Source organism: Hippocampus comes, unplaced genomic scaffold (genome assembly GCF_001891065.2).
Source record: "Hippocampus comes isolate QL1 unplaced genomic scaffold, H_comes_QL1_v1.1 scaffold147, whole genome shotgun sequence".
Taxonomy (NCBI): domain Eukaryota; kingdom Metazoa; phylum Chordata; class Actinopteri; order Syngnathiformes; family Syngnathidae; genus Hippocampus; species Hippocampus comes.
In genome coordinates, this window is record NW_017805009.1 from 3,338,104 (window position 1) to 3,365,947 (window position 27,844).

The following is a 27,844-nucleotide window of genomic DNA, read 5'->3' on the forward strand; positions in this document are numbered from 1 at the left end:
CATTACATTCAAGCAGACGCTCGGAAGGAGTTGCGTAGCTGGAGCTGTTTGCGAAAGTCAGTTTGCCAACTTAAGCCGAACAAACTAGCTCAGCACTAAGAGAGGATGAGGCTAGTACAACACAATGCAATGTAGATGGATTTAAATGGAACCAAAGAGAAAAAACATGCAGATTGTCGTTGGCCAGGGTATGGAGGGGGATCCTGAAGGTTTGCATCGTTGTTATATGGCATCAACTGGTCAGTGTCAGCTACACTGATACGTTTGAATAATGGCCTTGTCAAACTACAAGACTTTTCTTCCCCACTGTTAAAAAGACCAGATAAAGATTGTTGTGTTTTGGACCGGGCGAGATGTCACACTACAAGTACGTCCCAGACCAGACCCTGTCCCGTTGTTGGTTGCTTTTGTCAAGATTCAATCCGTTGATGCAGGTCCATCAGGAAGCAACTGTGGTGATGTTGACTGAGGCAACATGTGCATGTGTGTTGTTTCTATGTTTAGAAAAGTGGGGGAAAAAGTATGGACCCATTCCTGCAGCCTAGACTGTCTATTCTCCAAAAGAACTCAAGGTAACACATTTGTTAATGACCCCACATTTTCATCAGTGAGATGTGAATCCACTTGTTGACTGATAAGTGCTCATTTTATTACTGCTCTCCATCGTGAATCCTTTGCTTGCCAAAATCGTGCCTATCCTGCCAGCATGGTTGCATAAACAAATGCACGTGGGGCTCAGTCATGTGATGTCCGTAAGATTATAAGTGGACAACTAGGAAGCTGTGGTAAGAAAAAAAAAACAAAAAACAGAGCATTATAATCATGTAAAATTCGAACATGTCATACAGCTCTTGTGCATTAAATTGTGCAGGTATACTGTATGTTGTGGCCCGTGAGGGTGTTTGCCCTCACCATTCAAACGCTACGTGGTTTTAAGTACCCTAGTCCAATTATGCACATTCAGCACCACCACGGCACATACATTTAGTGTCAGTATGGTAGAGTCATCAGTGCCCCTACAGACAGACAGAAGGTGGGAGGAAAGCAGCCGCCTGCCCATACATGTGAGACATGTCGAGTTACAAATCAAGCAGCCACTAACCGCACAGCTATGCTCCTGATCCAAGCTAAACACCTGGTGCTGAAACTCAGGACCACGATCCAAGATGCGAATGTGCGGTACAGGCAACTTTACTGCTCGGGTGTCACGAAACAGTCATACATGCTGATGTGGCATCGATTATTCCTGATTTGTACAATTTGGTTATTGATTGAGATAAATGAAATGTTTAGACACTCAGAAGTACTTAGTGAAGAGGGGGTGGGGGGGCAGATAAGGCATTCACCTGCTCTCACACAACAAAAAGGAAGTTGGTTCGGCTGATGGATGGATTGTGATCTGCGTGAAAATGTATTCTTTAAATTTCAGAGCAACTTTGGCATTTTATGAGGCCAGTCCGTGCAAGCAGTGGCACAGAGCAGTAAATGGAACAGTTTCGAGTTAAGGTAAATCCCTCCAGTCACAAGCAGCTGAAAATAATTTTGGCCTCTGCGGAGAGAGATGGGGTCGACTCCGTTGAGAGGATTTTTTTTTTCCCATGTCTGTCTTGAGTAGTTGCTCTCCTGCTTTCTTAATTCCCTACTGCGCAAACACATTATCTATTGTCTGTGTAGTTGTGCATGGATGAAAGAATCGACGCAATGTAGGAACTGAGCATTCCTAAGACAAAATATGAATTTCCTTTTTATTCAGACGTCTGAATACGCACAATGTTCAAATCCTTATAGGTTCTTGATTGATGTCCGTATAATGTCAGCGTGGGAACAAAGATAAATATATTTATTTGTATACTTAAAATCAGAAGTAAACTAATTATGTTTGGTTGTATGTATTTTTATTTACTGATGACAGCTGCTTACTGATGATGAAAATAAAATGTAAGTGTGGAGCAAATTACAACTGCTTTCCAAATGGATTGAATGCTTCAATCATTCTTATTCAAAATGGCAATTGAAAGCAACATAAACAAAAGTTGAAGTGATGCTGAAAACCATATATAATGGCGATAGGATCAGTTTTAATCGGAGTCTGTAGTCCACTGAAACAGACCCTCCTGGTTCCTGCATCTGAGGGAGGAGCTGCCATCTAGTGAGCAAAGAATGAAACAGCTTATGAATTGGACGTGTTCTGATGCAGTTCACTCAAAACGCTCATTGGCTGTGTGTCACGAACCATCGAAGGCTGTCTTTAGTCAGTATTGAGGGATAAACAGACACCCTGAAGTACCCAATGGGAGAGGTGCTCGGTGGTGAACAGATCAGCCTCAAAAACCAAACCTACGCCCATTGCATTCCTCCGTAACGATGTTGTGTAGACCGGAGTCCGCAATGTTTTCTGTGGAGGAGCACATCACATACAACCGTTGCCAAAAACTGTTGCCGATACACAATAAAATAGTTGCTACACATAACATGGAGAGTGATCCACACCTGTAACCTGAGGCGGCGGGTCTCAATAGGGATGACTCTGAGAATGGGCAGCTGAACCTCCAGAACTTTTGGTTTACTCTTCACCAGGCAGCCGACATCCATGTCCCAGTCTGCTCCCTCCAGGTACAAACCAGACACAAAACAGCCTGCAAGCAATGACTCATATGAAGCAGCCTCCGGAGTTTAATTATGAGTGACACTCTTGTCCTCGGGTGTCAAAACCTTTTCTTCCAATACAGAAGATTCAAAGAATGTAAGCGCCACTTTGATATTACTCACCTTTAATTTATTTAACAAGCTAAAACTAATCTATCTGTTAAAATCAAGATATGCAGTATAATGATCAATCAAAGCTTTATTATGTAGCTCCTTTCATACATTCTATTTTATCATTAGTAGAAGTCAGGTGGATGCAACCAATGTAGTACTGTTTCATGCAGGTTTACAATAGAGGCTGACATTTTTTCGGGAATCCTGCAGGATTCCCACAGTATGAGATCCAACTTTACCTTTAATCACGGGATTGGGACGGTACAGGATAAAAGGTTTACAGGAGCAGATGGGAGCGGGAGAAAGAGTCCATGAGGAGAAAGGAGGCAACAAACTGTTCAATAAAAGAATAAATTGCAATTTCTTTTGGAGCTGACCTCCAAAATTGGGAGGGCTACAGGAGTGGGGGTCATTCTGAAAAGGAGTATGGGATGGAAGTGTTTTGTTTTGTTTTTTTACACTAAACTATGAAAGTATGGTTTCGGACTGGGACCGGACAGGACTTTTTTCTGTGGGAGTTGGATGGGACGGGAGTGAAAATCCACTCCTGTGTCACCCTCTAGTGTACGACACAGGACGGGTGCATTATTAATTTTAGTAAAATGCAATACAATACGTCATATGTCTTAGGCCGCAACAAAATGGACAACGTGCAAAAGGGGCCCTCAGTTTGCATAAAGCTGTTTTCAAATAGTTTTGAGTTCATTACCTTGCGCAGGTCTGTCATTGACTTCCTCCTCTTCACGGAAGCGGGTCACCTCAGTGTAAAGTGTGGAAAGATCCAGAGGCCAACCATTTTTTCTGCATGCAGCTTGAACGAGGGCAGTCAGGTAGGATTCTGGGATGTGGAGTCCTGATAACCACATGACCTTTGGCTCTGCTGAATCCACCTTTTGAAAAACAAGATTGTAAAAAAAAAAGTGTATAACACAAATGTACATGATGTCATGCACAGCATTCCTCACCCATGATTTATATTGCTCAAATCGCCTCTTGAAATGTATCATCCAGTTGCCCAGGGACTTGAGGGTGTCAGGTGCCAACTTCTTCCAAATAGCAGGGATCTGACCATTAAAAAGGGCCCGGGCGACTTCGTCCAGCTCACTGCTCATGCCCACCTCACCAGCTAAGGCCTACACACACCGGACAATTAAAACCATAGTAAGTCAATGAAAGACACAACAACGCTGTGTCCCTCTTTCTCACCCTCTGCAGCTCAGCCAGAGACCGCTTCATGCGGACCACGAGCTTGTTGAAGCGCTCCAGTTCTTGAAGGAGCACCACTGAAGTAGGGGAGATATCTGTGCCAAATTGCTTGCGGATAACATCCAGGTCAAATAATGCGGGCAACTTGTTCTGAATGCCCTGGGCCACCTGAGTGATGTACTCATCCCTACTGATGCTTCCACCAGACTCACCTGAAGCAGAGGAAAGTGGTTGTGAAGCGGCAAAGCACCACGGAAAACAACTGACGTAAATGGAAGAATACGACTGCGACAACATACCCGTCTGTGGTTGGAGGTCGATGAGATGCAACCACATGTCTTTAGCTGCTTGTGTGTAGTATCCTATCTCTGCGTTGGAATGAAGACCCATCACCTCGGGGGTGTTTGCCAATGGCAGAGACTCAATCTCATCTGAAACAAGCCAGGCACACAAGTCGTGAATGTTGACCGCCCAACTATTAACTGTAAGCTAATCTAAAACAATGCAAATAACAACTGACCAATATATACTGTCTTGGGTCCATTTGCTGGAACCTTGTAGTCCACATCGTTGTTTTTGAAGAAGTGAAAGCGGCAAAAGTCATAAAAGAGGAAGTCTCCAAAATACTCATCCATGTAGACATTCAGGATCCTGCGGTCAAAACTATCTATGACTCGTCCACCATACATCACCTGTGGAATGTGTGTATGTGAATTTACAGCACAATCCATCTCTATTAAAAAAGGAATACAGTATGATGTATTCAAGCTTTGCCTAACCTCGCCTACAAGGTACTTAATACTCCCCCAGGGGATGTTGCTCTCTTTTTGGTTGTGAGCTTTGGTCAGGTAGGTGTTCAAGATCTCCAAACACACCTGTTGAGCACAGTTGCAGCACAGAGGGAACTCGACCCAGTCCAGATGGGTCCAAAGACTTCTTCGTACCACTTACCAAGAAGTCTGATTCGCTAAAGTCATAAGGGACATTCCATCCAATTTTGCCATACTTGCGCCTCTCTTGCACCACGGCATGGAAGAAAGACAGCACGTACACCAGGCTGCGGAAGGCAGAGTGTGGGCATCCAGTCATAGTCTCGTGGGAGATTTTCGAGTAGGTGGCTCTCATGTTGAGCTTGAGACCATTTGGAGCCTCAGTGACAACCTGCAGTGTATGGCAACAGAAAGGCATCACTGAAGTGCAACCAAGTAGGAAGTGGGAAAAGACCATTGAAGCCAGTTCGTGTTTCAGATATTACGAAAAGTAAAGAGAGCGGGAATCCCACCTTAAGAGATTTTTGAAGAATGCCAATGGGAAAGTCATCAATCGGGTTGGTGGTCAACCAAAGACGAAAATTGGGGTGAGGTTTGGTGACCCTCTCGATGCACTTCTCCAAATCTTTCAGCCATTTCACCAGCAGGTGGCAGTTCTGGAGCATCAGCCACTGACCGCGAGCCGCTGCCAGCTCCAGAAGGTGTAATGCAACCTTGATCAAGAAAAAAATGAACGTTACATTCAACCACTTAATAAACTTCTTGAATTTAAATAGTTGACATCATTTCCTGACACAGTAAATAAAGTACAAGTTCTTCATCAGCCATTGGCGAGAAATAGCAAGATTTATTTTTATGGCACTCATTTCAAGATGATGATCATTCCTAAAGAGTTCAACACAGGTGGGTAAATTCACAATGAAGCACCAAGTGGTCTTACATTCATGAATTGGTTTCCCTTCCTCGACTGAGATTTTGACATAAGGCCCTTTCAGAATGACTTCAAGTACAGGAACTAAAACCATGGTACCTTCTCCTGCCCTTGGCCCATTGCAAGGAACTTGAACTTGCTCCCAAAGCCATTCCTGTCCGCGAGTTTCATAAGGTCAGCACCAGGGTCAGAGCCAGGGCTCAGGATGAAGACGATGGGGGAGAACTGTGTGCTCTGCTCATAAATAACATCAAAACTGATCACAGGAGGTTGAACATATCTGTGAAGAAATATTTGAAAAATGTTATCTAAGAGCATGTTCCCCTATTTCTGCAATGAAATACACTTATGTCGAATCGGTTGGACAAATGAAACACCTCTCGCCCATGGTGATAGTGACATAGTCGGTGATGGCTCTGTAGACTCTGTCAACACGGAAACAGCGCAGCAGGAGCAGCTTCTGAAAGTCTGTCAGCTTGTCATCGTATTTCATTGGCAGCGGAGCCTGTTCCGGCGCGTCAAGGTCATACCACTGTGAAGAAACACAAAGAAAGTCAGACAGTCGAGTAGTTGGAAGATAGCTTGTGAATATTATCATAAATAAGTAGCCACAACTTACTGTCTGCCACTCTAATGAATTTCTGCAAACCTCATCAGGCAAAGACTCAAATTGCCCAGGAAAAAGCTCAGATAGTTTCACGACATCTTCCCAGGCAGAATCAGGAAGCCAGCTACAAGTCTTTTTGCGTGAGCTCTTTTCCAGGGACAGATTACCTAGCAGAAGTGAAAGACAATCTGCTGTGAGTGCTGGTGCTCATTGTGAAGTAGAGCGACCTCAGGAAAGGGTTTCATTATCTATATGACCTTTGATGAAAAACTCCAGTTCTTCCTGGGGAACTCGATCTTCTGCCTGCTCAATCTTGATGGTCATGTTGAATGAGAAGAGAAGCTTGTGTTTCTCAAACAGACCTGTGAAGAACAGAATCATCCCCGGTTAAGATGTGGAATTTAAAGAAAACGTTCATGTTAAACAGATGTGGTTTACCTGTGCAGCCATAATTATAGACATTGTATGTCAGACTGTTCCTGATGTTTTTCAGTCTTTTTGGCAGAGCTGCATTTGGTGGAGACTTACGCAGGGAAAAGTCAAACACTTCCAGATAAGAGGCGAGAGAATACTGGTACATGCTGTTTACCAGAGCCATTTCTGTCAATGCAAAGAATAAAATAGCACCGCGCTTGGCAGCTGGTCGGTAGCCGTTTCGGAGCACGTCAATGTCCACGGATGTCGTCACAGCCAACTTAAGCTTCTCAAACACCTGATGATCACATAAGTAGGATAAGGTGACCCACGTGAAACGTGACATTCAAAGTGTTGTTCTCCACCCACACTTGGTGTTTGGCTAACTGACCTCACTGGATTTTGACTTTGTTTCCTCCAAAGTGTAGACCAGCTCTGTGTTATCCAACATGTTGCCCGTGGACGTGGCCAGCTCCCTTAACAGGGTGTCACCGAGGTTCTTCAGCAGCTTCTTATTGTCGCTCGTCTCCTGGATCAAAAACTCCCGCTGCTCTTCCAGCTCCTTCTTCTCAAAGCCCATGATAACACTGAGCAATTGGTCCTCCAGGCCCTTAAGGGTCACTGCATGTAATATGATGGGGGAGACAAGTTTTAGCCCAGGACAGAACGCACAGGAAAACGCCAGTTGTCAAAGCAAACGGTCTTACCGGTATAATTGATCACCATGGCTTTTCCAAACACAGAGGGGGAAAATTTGGGGTTTCCCAGTTTAGTGTTGAGGTAAAGTCGGAAGTTGGGATCAAAGTCCACCTCTTTGTCACCTAGCATGACAACCTGCCTGCCCTCTGCTCCTTTCAAATTCTTCTCCAGGACATTGTCAATCACGGGGTCAATGTACTCATCGACATCTTGGAAAAGGAACGGGAACCCGTATTTAATGGCCATCTCAAGGTGTTTCAGGAAGTCTGGATCATTGAAGGAGGAGATCTGTGGACAAAAGAGCTTCAACTGTCATAATTTTGGGGGCTTTTTGTGGAAATTATGAAAAGGAACAATGCACCACATGTCACAGTATGAGACTTTTTTTGTACCTTGAGGTTATTGCTTGCCTCCTTCTTCTTAATCCAGTTAAGGGCTTGTTGTTGAGGGTCAATACACATGGGGAAACGGCTGCCTCTTGTTGTAAGGATTCCATTCTGCACTGACAACTCATCTGGAGGCAAACCCTCTGACCCCCACCTGTAAATTCCCATGTGGTCAGTGGGATGGCCAGCCAACATGAAGACAATAACAGGTAGTTCTTTTCAACCATGTTCGTGCCTTCTCACCTGCTGATTTCCACCTCATCTGTTAATAAGTTGTCCACTTTAAAAGGCTGGCTCAAGGGAATGCATCTCTCCTTTACGTCGTCAACCCAGGTTTGGTACACCATCTCATTCCTGAAGTCCCAGCTGAAGGCTCCCTCGTAGCTCAAGAAAGCAGCAGAGAGGAGACAGTCTCCGAGGAGACGCACACGCCGTCGTTTCAACTCCTCTAAATCGTGTGTCCACCTGAAAACAGAAACCATGTCAAAGAATAAAAAACAAGCGTGCATCACTAATGGAGTGCTGTTACGTCCCAATTGTCATCTCACCTCACATTCTCAGAGCTCAGGCCCGAGATAAGTTTGTCAGCAGCTATGAGTCTTCTCTCCATCAGCTCAGCCTCCTCTTGTAGTTTCTGTTTCTCCGCAATCGCAGTTTGATATTTGTCGCCAAGAGCTTTCAGCTCTCTCTGGATATTACTGAGCTCACTTTGAATGAACTCCAGCTCCTTCTTGCTCTGAAAGAAATTTCTTTCGAGACGTGCCACCTGCAAAATACAAGTCACGTTACTGACAATTAGGTTGATTCTGTCAACCTAATTGTCTTCGTTAGTTTGACATTACTTTGTCCCTTTTGGGCTTTATCTCCCTGGCAACTTCACAGTAACCGACGACAGCCTCCACAAATTTGAACATTCCTGAACCTGCTTTGCTGATGGCTTGCATTTCCTCAAGGCTGGTCCCAAGGTTCTTCAGGAAACCTAAGAAGCAGAACGCTCAAACGAAATCATTGCAACAGAGAACATACCTAGCAATGCAAATTTTATATTTTTATTTAATTCTGCACCCTTCTTCCTAAGGAAGTTGACTTACTTACCCTTGACAGTCTTGACCTGGTTGGGACCGATGGCATCACAGTCCATCTCCATCAGTGAACGCAGAAAGCCAGGATCTGACATCATCGCTTTCGCAGCTTGCCAGCTAATTTCCTTTTTTTTACACAGCACCAGGATACACTCACACACCACCTGCACCTGCTTGGGTGGCTTTGCAAAGGATCTAAATGAAGCAGCAACAGGAAAGAAGTCCATGGCAGGATGGAAAGCTTTCGAATGAGTGTTGACCGGTTTAGTTGGACAAGTCATTCTGCAAGTCAGCAAGAGAGAGTTTACCGGATCTCAGTGACATCAGATTTATCAAGGTCTTGTAAGGCGATGCGAGCTGCTTCTAATGCTGGCAGGGCTTCGGCCAGGGATGTTTCTGCTTCTAACTTTTCAACAGCAATCACTTTGTTTTGCTCTTCAATCTCTTTGGCTTTGTCTTCTGCGAGTGTCTTTTTCTCCTCGGCTAGAGGAAAAAGATTCACCACACGAGTTGAAGTACAGTAGTATGCTGTTTTTCAGCAGTAACAATACTAGTTTGGCAGGTTTTCACTGACCCACTGTGGTGTTCGAGGCAATCTCTACCAGCATTGTCTCACAGGCTGCAGACTTCTCCGCGAGAACCACCTTCTGCTCTGCCAGTTTGATGTTCAGCTCATCCAGTTGAACACTGGCTTCCTTCAGCTTATCCAACCCCCCTTCAAGATGTTTACACTGCGCTGGAACGCATAACTTATTGTCACTTCTCCAATACAAACTTCTATTTCATTATTTTCCACCCGCTTACCCAGAATATACTGGTCTTTTTCCTGCAGAAGACTCGAATATGTGCTGATGAAGTCCAAGTAATTCTTTGGGGTGACAAAGTTAGAACGTCGAAGTTTTTGTAGGAACAGAATGCTGTATTCTCCAACAGATTTATGGACCATGCAGACATGCTCGATAACAGCTGGAGCGTGTTCCTTTGGAATCATTTCACTTTCGCCTGTGCAATTGACATAAGTACATCAACGCTATTAAGATCACGTAGAACCAAAAACTAAATAAGCCGTGGCGCAAGAAAGACCCATGTTCAATTTCTCATGTTGCAACTGAAAATGGATGGATGGATGGATGGATGCCTCTTGTATCATATAGAATACCATAGAAATATTAAATCTGAAATATGGTTTCAAACAAATCTGTTGGGAGTTCCCATTTACTTTGAACACTTTTGTGTGAAACCATTACGACACTGCATACGTTTTTTGGGGCGGTAACTCATGTGATTGATTTGGTGTCGAGAACCAAAAAGCATGGCTCTATCTAAACGGGAAAAAAATAACAAAATAAAATAAAATCTTGAACCCATCGAAAGAGAAAGATTTGACAATTGGCATAAAAGCAGTGAAGGGTATAAATGTGTGCAATTCTAACCGAGAAAAGACTCAGCAACAGCAAGTAGCGCCTGCGGAGGCCATGGCAAGAACCAATCTATTACAGTGTTGTTCATCAGTCCTGTAGAAGAATCAGAACAGGAGACAATTTATTATAAACACTCTCACAGCGTATTGAAAAAAATTGGCATTTTCTTCCCCCCATTTTACCTGGAAAGTTTCTGCAGCGTGTTCTCAAGGTATCTCCGACAGGAGACATGCCTAAAACTATGTGGAGGTTGCTGGCACTTTTATTGACAAAATACTGCCACACGCTGTCTTTAGTAGGACCTGATCCCATTTTGAGGGCCTCTTCACGAAGCTGATTGAGAACCGCTTCTTTCTCATCATCGGGAAACAATGCAGGGACGATACCTATAAGAGGACAGACATCATGATCGCAGGATAACATCTCACTTTTTTTCATCAAAGAATGAAATGTAGTATGAACCCGGACATTTAAGAGTATATCCAACCTGACGTAAGCATGTTGTTGATGAGTTCCAAAAAACCTTCCTCAGCAACATGAGCATCAGTGAAGAGAAACACGGTCTTCTTATTTTCAATGCCAAGTTTCAAATACAAGGTTTTCAAGTCGTCACGAAAGGTTGATTCGCAATATCCTCTACTGAGTGTTATCTCAAAAACCTGAGGAAATCATGAAAAAAGACGGCTATTAGTTCTTGAAAGGCCTATCCATGCATCCAGCTTCCACTTTGGGGTGAGTGGTCACTGCGGGCAATGACCACCTCATTTCCACACCTAGGGCAGCTGGCCCTATTTTCACATCCAGCCTATCTCTCGTGCAAAGTGCAGACTAAGTGTGCATATGGGTGGAGTTTCCCTTGTTTTGGTATTTTCGTCGACGGGAGCAGATATGAAGCGGTGTTTGCGCTGTTGTGGGAGTGAACACAGCCGACTTACTTCTTGGCCCATGAAAGTGGCTCCACTCATTTCCTCTCAATTCAGTGCAGCAGAGGCACGCACAGTTTTGCAGAAGCAGAAAGAGACTCACTGGAGTCCATGCAGACGATGGAAATGTGCAAAATACATTCATTCGGAAATGAAAGCAGACCTCCACTTTTGGTTTTATGTAAAAATGGCCAGGACAATCACAGAACACCGCTGTGAAGTGGACACTCCGTGTGTGGCCTCATCCACCAAATATAATAAATATCATGACAATAATGATACGTTCATTGATTCAGAGGGTTCACTCATGATGTTATACTTGAAATACGAAGACCGCCACCACAGATATGACCGTAGGATTCAGAGGAGTGGGGCGGGTGATTCTGCTAGTTGTAGTAAAAGAAAGTGCTCCCGGCCGATATGGTGCAGCGCGGTCTGCGAGCCAATTACATCTTGTCAGAGCCTCTTGGCCTTGCCATTATTGTTTACTCCAGCAACCGTTCAAAAGCAAGAGGTAACAAGATTTGTATTCAAAACAAAACAGCTTTACAACCTCACAGTCAGCAGTGAATGCAGCAAGCTTGGTGATGGACTGTTTGCCTGAGCCTCCCACACCCACAAGCAGAGCATGACCTCGATCAATGCGGATGATGCGGTGCACTCGAGTCAGATGTTCCAGGGCGTCATCAAACAGTACCAGATTCATCCTCGACATTCTATCATTGTATTCCTCTAGAATCTCCTGCAGGATACAAAAATAGTCTTTCCAAGTCTTTTCAGCTTTGGTTAGTTGAAGTGATGCCACCATCATACCTGAAACAGAGCTTTCGAAGCTTCATAGTCCTGTAAGTCCTCGTAGACTCTTGGTTCTGTCTCACTCAAGGCTGTCCTGTAGTCTCCGAAAAGAACTGGGTCTCTCATAACATCGTCTATGTTTGCCTTAAAATGCTCTTCAACTAAGGCCTTTATAAGGCCTTGAACCTGTTGGGAAAAGGTTTAAAGATAAGCGCATAGATGTTACTTTTTAATGTAGATTAATTCCGCCATACATATAATTCACATTATTGTGATGAATTAATGAATTTACCAGGTTTTTGTCCTTTTCATCAATGAGTCTATCGTGAAAAATCCTCAGACACTCATTTCGCCAAACCCGTACAAATATACTGACGGTCGAAAATCTGTTATAGTGACAAAAAAGGTGAAACAAACAAGTACACACATAACGACACAACGTACAACATAACACTGTGCATCTCAAGACCCGTGGAGAGAATTCATTGGCTTTAACAGACCTTTCAGGCTCGGTGAGTGTTAGTCCATTATACACCCTCGATAGGTCTCGCAGATTGAAGATGTAGTGAAACTTTGCTGGAGTAGGCGGCAGGTCTTTGACAAGGCTATTGTACAGTTCCAGTGTGCAGAAGGTGACCTTATCACAAACCTTCTGTACCACATCCTCAAAGAGCTAAAATAATCAATCAAATGCATTACACATGACATGAGGTGTATTGAGACCAGCAATGGCCTTCATGATAAGATGCTACTCACTTTGGTGTGACCTTTGATAATGGATGAATAGATCAGATGCAGAGACTCCATTGCAGGGAAAGGGATACTGAAGACACTGAAGAGTGAAACAAAACGGGTATCCACCTCGTTCCTCCCACCTCCTGCTATTCCCATGGCAGCAATGAAGCCAAGGTCTTTGAGGGTTTTGTAGGTGAGCTCCTTTCCTCGGTCATAGATGCCTCCTCTGTCCAATAAGAGCTTTAGCAGTGCAATTGGCTGCTGTGTGCCATAGCTATCCACCTGGACAGGAAGAAAGAATATGGCCGAATAAGAGACATTCACTTGAAACCCTGTGGTCAAAGTCGATTGTAGACCTTTGGCATATTCATGTCATCTATATAGACCAACAGTCTCTTTCCCATTGGAGGACCATATATTTCTTTGGTCCTTTTCTCTACATTGGCCTCCAGGTTCCTCTGGAGGTCCATAGATGTTGTCCTGGATGAAAGGTTGATGGTCAAAGTAATCTGGCGGCAAACATACACATCAAAAACAGCTAGAGCAATGAATGGTGAAACCTGTCTGACTGACTTACATTTGAATCTCCGCTTAGGTGTTTCAGAAAGTTACTAATGGTCGCGGTTTTGGACGTTCCAGAGTCCCCAACCAAAAGAACGGACCTCTTTATCTTCACCATCTGTTCCAATATCCAGCTGGTTCTCGTGGTGTCCACAGTTGGGACTGAGGCAAAGGTAGAATATTAGAGAGTCAAGGAGAAACAAAATTGGTCCACAACCCCAGTTAAAAAAAAAGCACTAAGAATGTGTTTATGTTTCTGTTGGAAAGGTTAGAATATCTGACCCATCAAGCCAAATTTTTCAGGGCCTTTAAAAAATAAAAACAAACTGCAGACTGTGGATTGATTGACAGAGAATTATGACAAAAACTAAAATGAAAGGAATGAGCATCGTGAACAAAGAACTGAACTGTGGTGGTCTTGTATCATTTGGTGGAAATATGAGTAAAATTCTCCAAAATATATACATTTCTAATTAACATACTTGGTTATCCTCAACAATTAGCTCAAAGTAAAACCTTACCAAGAATATCCGAAAACTTCATTTCAGGGTTGTGGATGTATTTGGTAACCAGGGAAGTCCAGGGAACCCACTTTTGCTTTGTGTCATCAAAATGGAAATCATACAGAGTTGGCTGCTGCCCTGTATGAATGACATCTATTAAAATGCACTGGAGCCTACTCAATTACCGCTACTGTTTAAACAAAAAAAAAAAAAAGTTTTCCCAGCACAATAATGCCTCCATTATGTTTAATAATGAATGCACAGTACTATCCGCTGCAAGTGTGATAACTTTGGTCTGAGTGAAACTTTAGAACAAATATGAAGGCACCATCATCAAGTCGAAATTTGTCTCTTACCTGGGATCTCTCCAGGTCCAGCCATTTTTTTTTCATCGCACAGAGTGGTTAAGCAAGAAGTCCTTTTGGTTAAATCATCAAATTTTTCTCTTCCATCATCCACCAGTGTTGCCCCAAGAGAGCAGTACAGGGCTTCCAGGAAGTAACACTCCAACACATCTGCACTTTGGTTCTCATTTTCAAGTAGGGCATCAAGGGTCATGCAGAGCTGGGACACCTGAACATATCACCAACACAATATGAATCGCCATCAGCTGTTTGGATCACAGATGATCCTCACTTTCTTGCATAAGTTAATCAACAAATCTTTCAGGAGAACATGTCACACATCCTACCATATTTAGATCAGTCTGCGGGACAACAGTCTTCAGTTTCTGCCCTTGTTTCCCATCAACAATACCTTCCACAATCATGTCAATCAAGGTGTGCACGTACTTTTCAAAAAGTTTATCAAGTTCTTCTTGTTCCTAAAAAAAAAAAAAAAAGGATTCAAGTTACAAAAGACGACAACAAGTGTGAAGACTACATTTCCGATTCAATGAGGATGCTCTACTCTGATGGGTCTGGTTTTCAACCATTTCTGCCAGTATGGAATGTAACGCAAGTTTTTGGGATCCACAAAAACCATTCCACAGCGGGAGACAGTAGCAGGGGAAGCATACTGCAGATCTCCAACCTGCAATCATGAGAAAAAAACAAAACAAAACATTGCATGGTATTAAAAAATAGAGCATATGCATCAATGACATCAGTAAATACCCACAGACCTCAAACAGCAGCGCACAGTGACCTTGTAAACGAATTCGTTCTCCATTAGCCAGAGTAAGGAGCTTGTTGTCGTCCATTACCGAATTCATGTTCTCAACCCAGAGAGCATCCACATCCCCATCAAAAAGGATATATCTGTGAGTTTATATTTTCATGTTCGGAATTTATATCAACACTGAAAGCAGTAGAAGTGACATGTCATTTAATGTCAAGCAAATGTTTTGGTCTTACCTCCTCTCTTGTTTGTCAGTCGGCTTGTTGATGTCTCGGAAGATGTTGGATAAGACCCCATCAGTCCAGTCTCGAGTGTCAGGATCCAGAATGCCATACAGTTCAATGACACTCACAGCTTTAGGGTTCAGGGGATATAATTTGGTGTGAAATCCCAATCTGTTGGTGAGATATTGATGACTGGAACACATATACACGACAAAAGAACCTGACAAAAGTTTGAAGCGTCTGAAACACTGACTTGGTTTGAGCTTGACATAATGTGCTGATTACAACCGATTTCCCGCCACCTGTTGGGCCCACTATCATCGTTGTGTGTCGTGTCATCATTGTTTCATACATTTGCACCACTTTATCCACCTGAAAGCATTAAATGTGGAAAGGGTTTCAGAAGACTCAAATGGAAATCCATTATTTGTTGCCCTTCAGCTGCAGAAAGTGGAAGCCCGGGAACTAAATAATTCGACACAATGAATAACATGAACCTGGATAGGCAGTAAAATATATTTGTTGTCTTGCAGGTTATCTTCTACAGCATCATTGAAGTTGGGATAACGAACACGGGGGCATTCCAGCCCCGGAAACAGGTCTGAGATCAGCCCAAGGAACAGAGGCACATCCTCAAATATAAACTTTGGAAGATTCATATCCCTCAGGGCTCGCATCAACACCACATCCTAAAGAAAAAGAGGGAACCTCTTAAAAAGCTGTTGTTGCATAAAATGCTGATCTTTCGTTTGGAAAAAAAAAATGTGACCCATGCATAAAATGCTGATAATACAGGAATCAATGAAAACAGAACAGAACTACAATATTTCATGTAATCCTCTAGAGGAAGTTGCCATGCAAGACAAATTATTCAGAAATAATTTGCTTGCTCAAGGACACGTAAAGTGAAAAAAAAAATATCGTATACACACACACACACACACACACACACACACACACACACACACACACACACACGATGATTATACCTCAGTGATGTCTGGTGAGCCCCTCTTCAGTTCTCCTGCCATCACGAGGACCGATTTCAAAGCACGCAGGCCAAAGTCATAATGAGACTGCTTGGACAGCTGCTCTCGAGCCAATTTATAGAGCACAGTCATTTTCTTTGCAAGAACCTGAATGAAACAAAATCAGACGGAGGCATTCAGCTCATGAAAAAAAAAATGTGTTAAGTCAATGTGTTAAATTTGGTTACAAGTCAACAGTGGGACAGAAATGTGGGTAAATTTCTCACCTTGGCCATGAGGAATCCCTCAGAAAAGAGCATGATCTCACAAATTTGTTGCAAATCAGGCACAATCACCACCACAGGCCTGAAGAGAGCTTTGACTGATTCAGGCAGCTCTGTGCGCCCTGCGTAGCCCGGGTTCATGGTGATGAAAATCCCAATTCGGCTGTCGAGGGTAATCTCATGACCTTCAAACTGATTTTCAAAATGATATGATATGAAAGTTAGCTCGAGTTCATCAAATAGGCAACATTCATGTGAACAAAAAAAAGAACTTGATGTGATAATATCGCACTTCAAAGACTTACATTAAATATTTTAAGGTACAGAATGAGAGCATTGCGAATGGTTTGGATTTGCGAAGAGATAACTGAAAGCACTGAGGCATCAATGCGGTTGAATTCATCAAAGCAGCCCCAAGCTCCACATTGGGCCAAGCCAGAGAGGATCTTGCCCACAGCCTACACAACAAGGAAGATAATGATTCAGAAAAACACACCAAAAAAGTTTCAGTGCGTGCAATTCGATTTATGAAGATAATACAATCGTCACTATTGTTTGCCAGATTAGCTACCATGTAGTCCATGCCTTCCCCACAGTTGGTAACCACACAGAGCAGGCCCAAAGCTTTGGCCAGATCTTTGGTGGACTCTGTCTTCCCAGTACCGGCTGGCCCAGCAGGAGCTCCGCCCAGGAACATGGAGAGAGCCTTCACCACAAACACAAGCCACATCAACAACTGTGTACTTGTTTCAAGAGTTGTAAGTATTCACAAACCTGTGTGATCGTGAGGTAGATCCGGTCTGTCAGGGGAGTTATAACCAACCGACCGTTCAATCCCATGTATTCATAGCCGTAGCTAAAAGTTGCACTGCACTGACGTACAACAAGATTGTCATCTTCTTGGACCCAGTAGAATCTTAATTGACTTTCCCACTCAAACTCCTTTGCATCTGTAATACTGCAGAGAGGATCGTGAGACCAATTCGCCTTAACACGCAAGTGAAAAAGGTTCCAATCGTTGACCAAAGCAGGGACCGAAATTAGCTGTACCTGTTCAAGACAAAATTGTCCACAATGTCTCTTGCGTGGACATCAATGATCAGAACAGTGTTGATCTTCCGCCTGTCATTTTTCTTCATTGGCTGTGTTGAACGTGTTACCAACTCATCAATCTGCTGGTGCATTTTCGTTGCATAGTTCTTGAGAGCATATTTATCTCCTTTTTTCAAGTTGCTGAAAACATCCTCCACCTCCCATGTCCACCACACTTGATTTGTAGCGAGTACCACCATGCCTTGGAACAGCAACATCCAGTCCACCCTGAGTGGCAAGGAGACTCATGGTGGTAAACTTTTTACTCACACACACAGAGAGAGATAAACATGTTTTCCAATCCACACACACACCTGCCTCTGTCTTCACAGTAGCGAAAGATCGCCTCCTTGGTGATGAGTCGATTAGTTCTCCTCATCTCGTGTAAGACTCCAGTCATCCATTCCTCCACCCTTCCTTTGACCTGGACGGGCTTTTGAAACTCCATCACTTCGCCCTCAGCAGATACCATAGCACCTGCGGAGGTTTCCCCACTGCTTTCCGAGTCAAACCGGAGAGATGCGATGTTGTCATACATCTTACAGAATAAGGTAGAAAAAGGGTGGACCATTTCACATTCTGTATCCGATATCACACACATTCAACAAACAATATCGGCTACAACAGCACAGGTTCAGTGAAAAATTTGAAGGACAAAGTCTGTTCACGCTTACCTTTATCATGTGTTCCTGCACACAGTCGTGATGACTACTCCCCAAAATGCTGAGCAGTTCATCATCAGAGATGAAGAAGAAGCGTGGGAATGCATCCCGCTTAGAATCTAGGTAGTCGTTGAGACTTTTCTGACATCTTTCTAGGTTCTCACTCAGGGTCTGCAGGTCCATTAGCCGGTTTGGAATCACGCAACAACGCTTAATGTTTGGGTTGCCCTGTGCATCATTCATTATCTACACACACATGCACACATCCACGCCCACACACAAAAGAATTGTACATCTTTTACAGTTTCGTCATTAACTCTCTTAATGTCTGAACAACACTCACCTCTTTAAACTTTTTGTCAATGATGTCAAATTTTTTGGCTTCCTCTGGTAACTGTGAGGAAATATCACCACCAATGAATATGCTTTCCAAGTACATCCATTTACGCTGCACCAGCAACCAAACCTGTGTGAAATATTTTGGATTCACTTTTAAAATTCAGCTCAAAAGTTGGTGGGGGATTGAGCCAAAGTGTCTGACCTCTATCGTCTCACTGATCAGAGACAGGTCTTTCTCCCATTGTTGGATGGTGTTCAAGAAAGGTCCAACAAAACGGCTCCCTGCCATGCTCTGCAAATTCATGGCATCGTTGTCCACAATCAAAAGGATCTCATCCACTGCGCCCAAAACGGCACACTGTTGATGGGCACCCTTACTGTAGGATTGTATAATGAATTGCATGTTCCCCCAAGTTTCTACCACCTCTTTCACACCCTGCAACACAAATACCAATATTATTTATTGACAATCCATTTTATTCTTACGACAATTACCTTCCGGTATAGAGAGAAGGGCTTACCTTTTCAATACCAAGCTCTTTCGAAGCTGAAGTAACAATGTCACCTATGACATCGGCATATTTATGAAGCTCCATTGCAAACATGTTCTCAAGCGTGAAGGTGGTTGGGTTCATCTCAAAGCTTGTACCAGTTCGATCCATCAATTCTTTCCAGTGTCTATTGGAAGAAATAGTTTAATTTGTGTGTGTTTTTTAATTCCCTCTGATTGTGTGCATTTAATGTCATGTGTCCTTTTCCATTTGAGTTTTGCTCTATTTTCTGTCAGTTGGCTCTTAACGCTCAGAAATACTGTTTGTAGTTTGACCACTGTGTTTAAGTCTAAGGATAATCATCAGTCTATTTGGTAAGAGAAGACCTTAAACCAAAGATTCATAGGTGAAAAGAGACCTTTTGGGATGCCTTGGTGGAACAATCAACATAAGACAAAGCTATGAAGGGTGGTAAGAATATATTGTCTTGGATGGCCACAAATAAATTGTGGTAAACCTCAATTTGTATATTGTTGTAATGCTGATTTTGCGGTGGAATAAACCCTGAGATACTTCGAAATCCCACACAAATCCCATGCAGGAACCAGTGAGTAATGCCAAAATCCCCCCAGGGAAATGTGAATGTTAATGTCTTCCCTTACCAATCAATTTATCAATGACATTCCACCATTCGGAAAGGGCATTCGTAAATTACTAAAGGCAAAATGAGATAATGGATGCATGGATATTAGAAGCAGCTGAAGTAAGTGTCCTTCGCATGGTGGCTGGCCATAACTTTCAGAGGCTTAACAACTTTGAAAATCCATCAGAAGTTGAAGTACTGCTACTTCACATTGAGAAGAATCAGCGAATGTGGCTGATGCGCTTGATGAAAATGAAAAGACACCCCCCCCCCACCCCCAGGATAAATCAAGAAATGCTGAAATGCTTCTATTGGATATATCCAAGGAACACAACAAGAAATTCCAGGAAAAGCTCTGTTGGTGTGCTGCCACTAAGACTAAACTCAGAATAAGTTATGAAAAAATGAATGGCTGTCAGTAGTTGGATTTACTTGTTAATTAATCACGTAATGGCACTTCACTCTGGCATGTCTGCGGATGCATTTGTGGCAAAATAAAAACAAAATAAATTACATCCAGCAGAGTGTAAGATAAATTTCACCTCCAGAGATGATAATAAATACAAATGAAAAAGAACACTGTGAAAATAAAAGATGTATAGCTGTCATTTTTACCTCCTTCAAAACTTAGAGCAATTTGCACCCTCACCTTTCTCTGAGGGCTTCATTCTTAAGGTCCAACAAAAGAGGAAGCGAATCTCTAAATTCCTTCATTCTGCCCTCGAGGAAGAAGGCCATTGGTAGTGACCGCACATCTTTGGGCAACCTTTTCAAATCTTTGATAAATCCTTCAGTACCCTCCTGGAGCAAGTGGATATTTAAGTCTGCCCATAAGGTCTGAGACCATTTGTGCTTTGCAGCCTGTGAAAAAACATCAGGATCAAAAGACTAAAAAGTATGAGGTGTGCCTGATTTTTCCGTGTTTGTTTGTTGTTTTTTTTTTTTTTCAAGACTGCCGTTGAACGTGACCTTTTGCTCTTGATAGATGTCATATATCAGCCTGTAGCCATTCATATCTTTTTGGATGCTGACAATCTCTGGATAAACAGTGATGGGAAGGTCCAACAGCTTCTCAGCATTAGCTAAGTCCTGCCGTCCCTCCACTGCCTTGGCAAGCTCTGCTTGATAGTGTTCCATTTTTGATAGGCCTGTAAGGAGTGGGGGGGGGGGGGGGGAGAATAACTGATAAAATGTCCTTGAAGAATACCCAAAATAATGTATTGTCATGCTGGTTACAAAATATTTTCAAATACCTTGATCTAAATCATCACCGACAGCTCCAGGGCCATCCGTATTAAAGTTTGCAACAAAGATGGACAAATTCTGCTGAAACTCTTCAGTCATCCCCTTGGTAGTCTTTGTGCGGAGCAGAATGACAATAAAATTGTAGAGGTCAAAAACAACATCAAAACGATTAATGTACATTTTGATCATTGTTGACATGAAAATGTGCAATTGCTATAGGTTCTAACCTCTTTAAAAGACATCTTGACATTTGTTAAACTTCGATCTACTCGTTTGGATTCTGCAAACAGGTCACTCCATATCTGGTTAATATTTTCCATTAGTTCCTTTTCCTCCTGTACAACCTACACATTTGGGTGAAAATCAGGAAATGCAAAAATTGTAAAAAAAATATTGATTAAATTAGATTTGTAGGATTTACAAAGCCTTGGACGACATTACCTCCACTTTGTACATAGCTAGTGTTCTGTATCTTTCCTGAATATCGGTGATGCTCAGTCTCACATTAAGAGACATGTCTCTAATGTCTGAGATTGTCCCGAGGACATTCTTCAAGTTGTCGAAAGTATCAGGACTCTGTTTAAGTTTCTCTGAGAGTTGCTGTTGAATACACAACATGACGATAAGAATTTTACCAAGACTACTAAGTCAGTAACAAAGTTCGTCAAATGAATCATATTCAGTGAAATATACACACACATTACCATAAGTTCTTCTTTCAAGTTGAAAAGTTCTTCTTTCGCCGATTTGTTGAGCAAACTCCCCAGTGAAGTGATCCAGGACTCTGCAGTCTCCTGCACAGTGCGAGCCAGCGGCTCCAGGTTTAGTTGAATGATGTGTACATTCTTAAATAGAGACTCAACTACCACCCTCTGATTTATTTGAGCATAGAATTGCAGCCTCTGGTCATACATAGCACACGATGGGTTTTTATCAGCAAACTTTTCACAAACTGTGGCATTGTCTTTTTCCCATAAAGGCTGGTATTGTTTCCAGTGGGTAAGGTACTGGTCTACAGAAAGCATCAACTGCTGAATGTTCTGGGATACAGCAAAGGCACTTTCATTAATTTGAGGAAGATGACACACGTCCTCAAAGAAGTTAAAAGTCACAAAGTCATCACCGTCTACATGCTGTGGTGGGCACTCAATGCAGGTTCCATTCATCCAGCGCACAAATTCCTGGAACACAAACATGGAGGTGGACAGATTTCACACACCGATGCACATTTCCAGCCAAAAATCTGCAAAGGCTCACAGAAGAGGAAATAACGGTCCTACTTTAGTGCTATCGACACACTCTCTGATACACTGTATAAGTGTCCGGGAAATCTCATTTGTCTTTGGCTGCAACAAAATTTTGGGAGGGGAAAGGATGGCATCAACACGGAAGAGAGGGATGTTCCCCATCAGCACAACATTGAAAGCCTTGATGTTCCTAACAACAACAATCAACCGAATATTTGTTACAAAGAATCAGGCACCAGTCACACACTTGTTCCAATATAAAGACTGAAACAAGAATGTAAACCATTCAAGTATTGTACTCATATTTGTTACAGTTCACTGGATATTACCTCTGCACCATGCTAATGAGAGCCTCGTGCACCTTGCGTTCCCAGTATGCATAATAACTTGACATACTGGCGCACTTGCCAGTGTTTGTTTCCATGATCAAGTGTTCCACCTTTGAGATAACAGGTCCAATGTCAGCGTATTTGCTTCTCAACATATTCACTGTTTTGATCCGTTCTCGATCAATACATTCAAAAAACTCCCTGACACCTGAAAAATAAAATGAGTATGACTGAAATCCCGATGAGTGAGGACATTTGATTAAAATGTGGTTTTAATCAACATACTTGGTAAAATGTCCATCTTATCTGGCGCTGGGCATTTCAGGAGATCTGCCATCATTATGGATTGCAACTTGCTTTCAATATCAAGCTCGTTGTTCTGTATTTGATTGACAACTGTCTCAAACTTTGACAGCTCCGGGTTGCCATTGTTGATGAAATCCGCAATCGCTAAATGTAAACATAGAAACAGTTCCCATGTAGAATTCATATGGACGAAATCATAGAAACATGACAGCACCATACCCAAGGAATTCCAGTTCAGTCTTTTGCAGCCTGGAAATAACACTGTTTCTACCCTTTTTATGTTTTGAGACAACATGGTGATCTTTGAATCACTCAGACTATCGACTGTAGAGTTGTAGCGGTTGACAAGCTTGCGCAGGTCATCATTGTACCTAAATCCAATGGCAAATGCAGAAGTTAAAGTGACGTATGTTTTTGTGGCATGTTCGAATCGTTGGTGAGTGTGACTACCTTATAAAGTTGGACTCCTGAAGAGTCACGTTTCGAGCTACCTCAGGCATGGAGAAGGACATTGAAACCAAGTTTTTAACCTCTGCAATTATTGTCATGATCTCTGGTGGAAAGTTAACACGGTATCGCCTGTCTTTCTGTCCCTTGATGTCAGGTTTGGCTGGGACGGCCTCAGAATTTGGAAAAAAAACAAAAACGTAATAAATTCAGGAAAAATCTGTACAATTTGCCATGTTTTGTGATAAAATACAATCGATGGAATACATACATACCAGCTCTCGTTGAGTTTCCTTTGAAATTATGACCAAGACAGGTTTCCTCAATAAAATTGGCAAGTTGCGTTCAGTGTCAGATATCCAGGACTTATATTTCTTCACTCCATATTCGCTTATTTTTTTGGCCATTTCCAAATATTTGCTCTTTGCCTTAGTAAAATTCACAGAAGTACAAAGTAAAGACAGTTTTCAAAATGTCCCACTGAAAAAAAGTACAGTTCCTCACCAGTAGGCCCATTTCACTGTCCAGTAAATTTGGCATTCTCAGGAGAGGAAGCATGCCACCTTTTATGCGCTGAAAAAGGGAATGTGTCCACCTGACGCCTCCTGCCATGGGAGGCTCATTTTTATTAATTTGTGGTTTATCTCTCTTTTCCTCAAATATTTCATTTACACTATCCACCTGTAACAAAGACAAGTGATGTTCGTTACTATTTAAAAACAAAATAAAGCAAAAACAAACAAACAACCCCCCCCCCAAACCATTCTGACACCGGTTGAGATCATATACAAAAATGGCAAATTGTTTTGCCCTCCAAACAGGGTTTTCAGCAGTGTTACAAAATACATGCACCATTTTTCAAGTGAACCTTGACAGTGACGTCAGACTAACCTCTTTGCAATATTGAGCCAAAACATCATTTGTCTTTTTCATTAAATGATTATTGATGGCTGGTCTAGATCGAATGTCTTTGTACTTGACAAGCATTTCAAAGGCAGCAGTTGAAGAGCGCAGTGTCTTGAAGGACTGGTCAACAAAGGCAATGACATCCCTCTCAATGGCCTAATCAAACACGGTAAAGATAAAATATCAACAAGTACACTGATAATGACATTTAGGTTGAACTTAGAATCCTTCTGATTCCTTAGATCATAGGAGGAATCAAGTCAAAATGCATCCTGAACTTACATAAACCGCACTGTTGAAGTTTTGCATAATGATTTTCCAGCTGCTAATCTTACAACTACTGAAAGGATCAAAATTGGCTTCCTCAAAAGGTAAGATAAGGTTGTCCACTTTGGCCTGCATTTCATCAAAACGTTTTGGGTCCCAGGTCACACTTTTTAACTCTGGACAGAAGATGTTGTAGAACTCTTCCAAATTCTACAGAAAACAAAACAAGTCAACATCAACACCAAGCTTGTTTATGTGATAACTCCCCATGCGGTAGGTGCTGATGAGTGTGAATGGGTAAAAAACACTGACGTGCAAAACATTAGACAGGTCCTGGCAGATGGTGGCCATGTAATCTGTTTTCTCAAAAAGCTTTCTCCTGTCAAACTCCCAACGTTTACCAGTGCCTCCTTTTTGAATTTCTGCACGCACTTCAAAGTAAGAGGCCTTCCACAATTCCAGAACTTGCTTGGCATCATCCACCTTGGATTTGGCCAACTCTCTCTTATCTCTATAACAGACGCACAATCAGACTCTCATGACGGGGAACGGGCAACACTTACATTTCGGTTTCATTGAAAATCCACCTACTTGAACAGCACGTGGATATCAATGACTTGAGCCACACGCTCTGACAGTTGCCAAACAATGCGCTCCATCAAGGGGACCATGCGATCATTCCTGTTATAGTGGCAGGAGATTAACCACACAACTTGTAGGCTGTTCATCAGAGGTGGGATGGTCTCAATAATCACACTAAAGTGTGCTCCAGTAGCCAGATTCTAGAAGGGAAAACATTTGGTTTGGGGATGGACATTTACCAAATTTGGGTCAAACATATTACTCACCTTGAAATGCCTTTCCAGTGTTTTGAGGAAGCCTATATTTTCATCTGCCTCCAAACTGTATTTAACAAGTTTAGCCACCGTGGTCTCCATTGGAATAATCACATCCGATTGCGCTTTGGTCAATACTAGCAAAATCTTCTTTACCACAGGTTGATTAAGCTTTGCTGTCAGAGCACTCAGGATAGAAGAACGCTCCTGCCAAAAAATGATTTCTGCCATCGGACGGGGTGTCTCTGGCTTCTTGCGGTCTTGCTCCTCAATAACAGTAAGAAGCTGACTCTCCCAGTTTGTCACACACTGCTCCAGCTCCTCTACCAGCTCTAAATTGCCGATTAGTGTATTGACATCTGCTTCCATGTCTATCTCTGGGATGTGTAGTGCAATCTCATCTGCAATAAAATGATTATTTGTATGATCAAAAGAGTAAGAGTTCAGTCAGTGGGCAGAAGCCAGACGGTTCACTCAACAAGGAAATTGAATTTTTGCATTGGCTTTCTGTCATTTCTAAATTACCTTCAAATCAGATGCCAGCAAAAGCTGGTGCTTGACAGCTTTCATGGGCTTTACCTCATTGGGGTGTAACAAAAAAACGATTTGACTTGGAAAATCTGCTTTAATTCAATCGATGTGAGTACAACGCATCCAACTGAATTGAATCTTTCCCCTTTAAAATATATCGAGATCAAAAAGATGGAGAAAGTAAATTTTTTCTTTACAACTCACTGACAGTCATCAACATTAACAAAGTCCCTTTTTTTTTAAATCACATTGGACTGCAACTGTGCTTTAACAATAAATAACAATGTATAATTTGACGCTAATCTACAAAAAGAATAGCAATTAATAACATATAATGACAAATCAGCAAATTTACTGGTTGCGCTGGCACGAATCAACGAAAATTGTAGCTGCGCTGTCTCAAATTTTAGGAGTGAAATGCTACCATTTAGGGGCAGTCTGGAGCTCTGGTTTGAATGCACAGCCTTTAGACACAATTTACATCAATTAAATGAGGACATAGAATTTCTCTAAACATTTTCCCTCCTCAAATCCTTGATGGAATCTCTGGCGAGGAGATCATATGTCAGCAGAGTATCAAGAAGGTTGGAAATACAAGATTTATCGAAATGTACTATAAGATCTTCCCATTTTCTCCATGGTGATTGGTGAATGTATAAAAATCAATTATGATGCACACATATTGGTTTCAAAACATTCAACCAAGATACAGATACAAAGAGTGATTGGTACAGTATACATTTGTGTCGAACAAACCTTGAGCTTTAAGTTGTTGAATAGTAGTATTAACCACTCCCAAGAACTTGTGCGTGCTGTTAAGTAACTCATTGCGAATGGGTGCTGGATCACTCGGTTTGGTTGGAGACTCCTTTTCATTTTTGGACTCTTCATGAAGAGAAACTTCTTTAGTCTGATAGTTGACTTTAATTTTCTTCATCTGATGGGCAGTCATTAATGGGATATAGATCTAAAAAGAGATACAATGGCAACCTCAATTGTGTTTTTTCTTGGTAGGTTTAATACCTACACAAGAGCTTCGTGGCTTTGGCTATGTTCACAGGATAGCATTAAAAAAACAACTAGTAACTAACTCATTACATTTTGTGGGTGGTAAGATAATCACTCAAGGGATATCCATGGTTAGAATAGTCTGTAGACGTTTGTTAGAAGGACTAGGTAAATCCTAAAGGGCTCAGCCTAAATTTAAGTGATCTCCTTGGCATGAGGGAAGGAAGGATCATTTAACTTTTGACGTGGATCTCGATAAAACAGTAGATCCAGGACCTGTTTATATTTTTTTCATTTAAAAAAAAAATAGACTGGTTTGGTCCCGGTCGAGTTCTATACTGCAATTCTATAGTCAGCAAAAACAAAATTCAACAGTCAGACTTGCTGGGAATGTCAACCTACATGAACAAGTTTTTTCTGCAGTAACCTCAGGATGTATTCGTTGCTCCTGACAATCTCCACGGGAGTAGGCGACAGGTATTCCTCCTCTTCAGGTTCAGGTGACGACTCATCTTTAATTTCTAAACACAGTCATCTCAGACATAAGATATCGAAGTTTATCATTTGCATAGACAATGAAATGAAACACACCTATTTCATCTGAGAGGATTTGAGAGCCCGACTCGTCTGGATTCTCCTGAGGATCCGAATTCGTCACTTCTTGTTCTTGTTCTTGTTCTTGTTCTTCCATTTTCAACACACGTCCGCGATGCCGCTAGAATTTCATGATTTAATCGTGGGTTCTGTAATGTACGACCCACCATTTTATTAGAAACGCTGACATGTAAAAACAAACTTAACATATAAAAATTAACTTAAAATAGACCAAAGGGAATTCTGTGGATTGACGTCAACACACGAACCAAAAATATCTACGCTAGCATTACGTTGAACACTGACGTCAGACGACGTACGTAAGAGGTGACGCAAAAAGGATCCAGTTTACCTTTTTTTACTCCAACTAACCGTATTTAACACAATTTAACCCTGGAGAACCCACAGGGTCAAATTTAGCCCCTATAAATTCTGCTACTCAAATGCTACCCTTAAATCCCAAAGGGTCAAATCTGGCACTTATCCTAAATTGGGATTAAAGCATTGAATATT

The 27,844-nt window shown here is 42.1% G+C and overlaps 1 protein-coding gene across 1 annotated transcript; it reads right to left on the reverse strand.

The window, feature by feature from the left end:
- Positions 1-1,878: 1,878 nt before the first annotated feature.
- On the reverse strand, positions 1,879-27,672 carry LOC109511653 (dynein heavy chain 10, axonemal-like). The gene is made up of 76 exons (XM_019862889.1): positions 27,329-27,672; positions 27,140-27,258; positions 26,486-26,696; positions 25,211-25,599; positions 24,954-25,144; positions 24,675-24,873; positions 24,378-24,572; positions 24,081-24,251; positions 23,694-23,870; positions 23,465-23,617; positions 23,193-23,362; positions 22,962-23,113; positions 22,722-22,886; positions 22,437-22,644; positions 22,141-22,297; positions 21,565-22,041; positions 21,302-21,460; positions 21,088-21,204; positions 20,869-20,971; positions 20,585-20,763; positions 20,265-20,476; positions 19,003-19,159; positions 18,684-18,917; positions 18,486-18,608; positions 18,155-18,388; positions 17,795-18,018; positions 17,439-17,708; positions 17,163-17,346; positions 16,960-17,094; positions 16,694-16,846; positions 16,392-16,580; positions 16,126-16,272; positions 15,634-15,825; positions 15,390-15,508; positions 15,149-15,307; positions 14,917-15,052; positions 14,703-14,825; positions 14,485-14,616; positions 14,150-14,366; positions 13,812-13,931; positions 13,307-13,452; positions 13,086-13,238; positions 12,751-13,011; positions 12,495-12,667; positions 12,287-12,380; positions 12,013-12,180; positions 11,753-11,941; positions 10,764-10,935; positions 10,459-10,662; positions 10,289-10,369; positions 9,660-9,857; positions 9,430-9,591; positions 9,164-9,338; positions 8,869-9,050; positions 8,616-8,752; positions 8,322-8,539; positions 8,017-8,238; positions 7,780-7,927; positions 7,396-7,675; positions 7,080-7,309; positions 6,713-6,986; positions 6,532-6,636; positions 6,287-6,441; positions 6,045-6,199; positions 5,767-5,947; positions 5,249-5,449; positions 4,918-5,127; positions 4,746-4,841; positions 4,487-4,658; positions 4,266-4,397; positions 3,967-4,178; positions 3,726-3,893; positions 3,470-3,650; positions 2,491-2,636; positions 2,234-2,395; positions 1,879-2,146 (listed from the first exon to the last, which is right to left on the reverse strand). The coding sequence occupies exons 1-75, from the start codon at positions 27,426-27,428 to the stop codon at positions 2,249-2,251; spliced, it is 13,380 nt and encodes a 4,459-aa protein (XP_019718448.1). The 5' UTR covers positions 27,429-27,672; the 3' UTR covers positions 1,879-2,146; positions 2,234-2,248.
- Positions 27,673-27,844: the final 172 nt, after the last annotated feature.